At 36.3% G+C, this 5,203-nt stretch overlaps 1 protein-coding gene across 1 annotated transcript; it reads right to left on the bottom strand.

Annotated features, from left to right (window-relative positions):
* Positions 1-304: 304 nt before the first annotated feature.
* On the bottom strand, positions 305-2,351 carry LOC149221781 (ran-binding protein 1 homolog c-like). The gene is made up of 3 exons (XM_089383033.1): positions 1,977-2,351; positions 702-853; positions 305-543 (listed from the first exon to the last, which is right to left on the bottom strand). Exons 1-3 carry the CDS (start codon positions 2,150-2,152, stop codon positions 401-403), a joined length of 471 nt encoding a protein of 156 aa, XP_089239159.1. The 5' UTR covers positions 2,153-2,351; the 3' UTR covers positions 305-400.
* Positions 2,352-5,203: the final 2,852 nt, after the last annotated feature.

The raw sequence follows: 5,203 nt of genomic DNA, 5'->3' as shown, positions 1-5,203 counted from the left end.
TAAATATATTATTGTTTGATGTAAAAAGACAAAACAAAACAAAAAATATGGAAAGTTGTGACCCCATTTTCTAACTACAAATTGAAATCGGATTACCATAGTGACCACCTCTGCTTATTGGAATCAAAAAGGGGGTGGGTTATGCACAATCCTCCGTATCATTTGCTATTACCAGAGATAATAAAAGCCACCCTAAACTCAAGTCTTAACTATGCTGATAGGGTGTTTGGGAAGGGGGATCCCTTACCAACCCACTATAATCTGCACAAAAGCTTCCTAAGAACATATGCAAAATCAACCCTTCAATGAAATGATCCAAGAATATAGGTACTCAAACATTGATTTTATCAAAGAAAAATACAAGACAGAAAGAAAAGATCATAACAAGGATTAGAAGAGTCTAAGAACAGTGCTCACTGTCTACAGAGCCAAGACGAATGCAGAAGAGTTCTTCCTTCAGTTCCCCATCTGAGAAATCAGTTGCATGCCAGACACAAGTTTTATCACTACCTACGTGCTCCTGAAGTGACATTGGGGAATGAACTGCAAGGCAAAAAAAAAAAAAAACAATATAATCCAGATAATAAGGATCAACACAAATTCTCGGCACAGAAAGCCTCTTAAAACTTGGACGTAAGATAAGCTATTACAATCTCAGGGGGGAAATTACACAAAAAAAAAAAACAAACAAATTTACATACTTAAATGGTTTGCACATATTTTCAATGTCTTGGATTGCCTCATGACCAGCCGAACCTTTGTAGTATCCTTGTGCTTAAGAAACTTTACTGTTCCTACACCACGCTCCTTCCATTGATTCCCATCCTTGTCAAACCTGTACAGCTTCGCCTTCCTGCAGGGTCAAACATATAAAAAAGAATGGGAATATTAATAAACAATGAAACTACATTAGGATCATTTTAAGAGCCCATGGCATCCATTAGAAGTAACGTCTGCAATATCCCACCATATCAAATGCATTCAAAGATAAATTACCAACGACCTATTAAAAACACAGGAGATATTCCTTAACATTACCGAAAAGGATCCCACAAAAAAGCTCAATAATAACATCAAACATGTAAGAATACAAATCATCAACTATTTAATAACAAAAGAATGCTCATCCCATACATCCCCATAAAGTACAGAAATGATCAACAGCCTGTTCAAAACATCATAGAAAGTCAACGAAAACAGTTGACAGAAGACCAAAACAGACATATGCCTGAATCATACCACCTCACAACATAAAAAGACAAATCACCCTAATGCCAATAACCAAAAGACAGATTATCAAATAGGCCCAATTCAGTATTCAATGGCTAATCCAAAAACCAAAAAATATGAAACCCCGTATGCTTAACAATAACAAATGACCATCACACCCCCCACTAAACCAGAATAACAGAGAAACCATCATAGATTCTTCAAAGACATTGAAAAAAGGATGGCCTATAGTTCAACAAAATATAAAAAGACTCGTCAAAATACAAAACCCCCAATGATAACAAATAAACCATCAAATGCATCCCCGAAAAAATCTTCATCGGCAGCCTATCAACATAGGAAAACAATTATTACAGACCATAATGAGATCAAAAAATGCTGATCAAAATATCAATGGGACATCAAAACAACAAGAAACTCACAAAATACACAGAAAAGCAAAACCCTAATTACCCGATAAAACAAACCATAGCCCGCTAAATGCATCTACCATAGAGTTTCTTCAGCACCCCGTTGAAATGACAAATCTGATCATCATCAACAGGCGAACAAAACATCGAGAACCCGATAAAAACAGATCTTACTAAAAAGGAGAAAAATTAGAAGTAAATAACTGCCCAAATGCATCTTCCTTATAGTCAAGGTCCCATTTATGTGCACAGGAAAAGGGCCACCGAAGAGGCCATGAAAATAACTTTCAACTGAGAAAACAAAATCATGAAATAGCCATGGATTAAGAAATTTACATGTCAAGAAGGACATCCTCCTCTTCTTCGCCCGTGGTGACAATAACCTCCTCAAGCTTAACAATGGGTGCAACCTGAGCTCCAGTGTCCTCTTCCTTTCCGGCATCATCCTCCTTCTCTCTCGAATCGTCATCTACTGCCCGTGTAAGAACAGGATCCTCCTGAGTTTCAGCCATCCCAATACCAGATAGTGCACAGAGGGAGGGCTCGAATGAAATCGATGGATCCAAAATATGCCAGAAACTCGCCCAATATCAGACACGAATGCGAAACCCCGAGGATTTTGGACAAAGGATTTAACTGTGCAAAAATGCTTCGAAGGCAAAGGGCAAAGAGGTCGACGGAGAGAAAACTCTCTATATAAGGGTTTTTGAGGTCGATGGAGAGAAAACACTCTATATAAGGGTTTTGAAGAGGGAAGGCCGGTAGCTGTTAAAGATTGAGAGTAAAAGTAGCATCGTTAAAGATAATATAATAAATTATTACAGGGATGGTTGGGGGGTTTCAAAGGGAGAGAAGGCCATGGAATAACCCCTAAATCATCTCCAACATGAGAGGCCTACTTCATTCATGCTGTCATGTTGGGACCAGAGGTTGTTGTGCGTTTTTTGTTTTCGCAATTTTGAACTCTTTCCTCGGTGATATATTATTGTGTTTATTGTAATAATAATGGGATGGGGTTGAGGGGTTTGTAAATGAGATAAATATGGAAAAGTAATTAGAAATATTGGTTTTAAATTATTATAATAAGTATTGTTGTGGTTGATCCATGATAAGTTGTAGGGTAGTTGGTTTGTATGGGGTTTAGTTGTTACAAGGTCTTAAGTTCAAATTTCATGGGGAGGGGTTGAGAATGGAAGTCATTTTGGGGGCATCAAAACTATTCTAAGGGGCATCTTCCACTGAGCTTTACACAATCCTCGATGTTGAGGATGAAAATAATATGAATATGCCAAGCTCACTCTACAGCCTAGTATGGTTACGGCCATGTTTGTCCATCATTCCAAGGGGCATCTTCCACTGAGCTTTACACAATCCTCAATGTTGAGGATGAAAATAATATGAATATGCCAAGCTCACTCTACAGCCTAGTATGGTTACAGCGATGTTTGTCCATCATCAAAGTTGAAATTTTGCTAGTGTCGGCCAAAATAAATTTAAAAAAAAAAAAATACAAAACATTTAAATAATGTTTGCTCATAAAAAATAATTGCCAATGAAGAAATTGGATCCCTCTCCGCTCATATTATATCTATATTTAAGATGGGTCTATGCTAGTGGATAACACAAAAATCACAAAGTGAAGAAGAGTTTAATTTCAAGTCAAAGCAAAACTTTGGGACTAGCGCAATTCATCTAACTTCTATTGAAATGCGGTATTTATACGTGTAATGTGATCTATATATATATATATATATATATATATATATATAGTGTAATTGCTATTATGTTGTTAAATGGTTGTTTAATTAATGTTGGTTATTCGATGGCAAGATGGTTTTGTAACTCTTAATGATGTAATTGTTCATCTTCTTGGTTGTAGTGTGCCATGTTGTTGACATACAAATATTGTAATGGAGCCAAAAAAAAATGATAGTAAAGCATAGTTGGAAGTTATAAGTTTATCCTCCTGGAAAAGCAAAATTGTGGAGTTAAAGAACCACTTCTAGGAAATCAATTTCCATCACATCCATAGGGAGCTAAATACAACTGTAGATTCTCTCTAAAAAAGAGTTATTTGTCTGGAGACAGGTTACATATATTATGATGAATTAGTTGGCAACCCAGTTCAAAGTTCTCATTCGATGCCCATATACTAATATGGATCAGCTTTAAGTCAAATTTTCAATTAGTTATCAACTAGCTTACTATAAATTTCAAGTGAGTCTACATTCAGCTTTCAATTAGCCTCAAATACAATGTCTTTCTTTTTCTCTTGACAGGGGCCTCTTCATGGTTGTATAATACACTTTCGGGAATTTTTTGTTACAGGCTAATGTCATTTCTAGTCACTGTCTTCGTTTTTCTCATAGTAGGGCCCTCTTCGTGTTTGTATAATACACTTTCTACAATTTTTGGTTGCATGCTATTGTCATTTCTAGTCAGTCTTATAATTTGCAGAAGAAAAAAAAATTGTAAAACCCTGGTTTTACAACAACTTCTTTTTCTCTTCTTCTGGGTCGTGATGCCTTGTCTTCTGGCAACCCATTGTAATGACAGAAGTTACAATCTTTTTGTCAATGTTTGTGCTTTTTTTCTTCCTCGTGAATAACAAAAGGGTCCTTTTTTTCTATAGTAATAAGAAGAAGAAGAATAAGAAGAAAGATATTGTAATGGTTATGTCATGGTTGGCATTCCTAAATATAAGCAGATATAGGATAAGCATGCATGCATATTAGAACTTGGTGCGCATGGATGGAATTCAATGTGCCAAATGATGTAGATGTTTCACAAGCATGGGGTGTGACATTTCAACCCTAGTTATCAATAGTGATGAGAGGCCACCAAGGACAATACCCCTTGGACCCTATGATAAGTGTTGCACATTTTGGTGTTAGGAGTGGAAGCGTAAGCTTGGTTCGAGGAGGTTGGTTATGGGATGTTTTTTGGTGCACATGAGGTTGTGCATCAACTACCATGGCTACACTTGAATTAGTGGGTCTTTACAAAAATAAAGTGGGAGAGTTAAGTTTTGTGAACAAAAGTAGCCTATGGGTGATATTTGCATTGATCACTTGTGTTAGGAACCTTTTTAGGCAAGTTAACTAATACTTGGAAGGTGTGAACCATGTAATTGAAATAATTCAATAGTGTCCTCCTTCCTTCAAATGAAGCAACAAAGCCAAGAACGTGACTATCAAATAAATATTAACCCCCTATTGAGCCCTTGTTGCACATTTACAAATTGCTCAGACATTGATGTCATGGTGTTTCACACTAAGTATATCTAAGATTACATGTGATAGTATATGCCTCATTTTAGTACTAACAACTTCATTAGTTTTGTTCTTATATATTAAATACTTTTTTTATTTGTGGTTGTTATGTATGTGATGTTTATAATAATTACAAAACTAACTATGTGAAAGCATCCCTAACATAAATTTTCATTTGGCACTAATAATATTTTCCTTACAACCCCCTTCCTTCATTGGCGGTGGGAAGGAAGCTGATCCTTCCTTCCCCCCACACCCCCCTTCCTTCCTTTGGAAAGAGAGGTAAGAGCA

The sequence above is a fragment of the Pinus tabuliformis genome, chromosome Q (genome assembly GCF_031772625.1).
Source record: "Pinus tabuliformis cultivar Carrire ecotype Pingquan chromosome Q, CPIR1, whole genome shotgun sequence".
Classification (NCBI taxonomy): domain Eukaryota; kingdom Viridiplantae; phylum Streptophyta; class Pinopsida; order Pinales; family Pinaceae; genus Pinus; species Pinus tabuliformis.
Note: the sequence above shows the minus strand (reverse complement) of the source record. Positions and strands in the feature narration are given on the sequence as shown.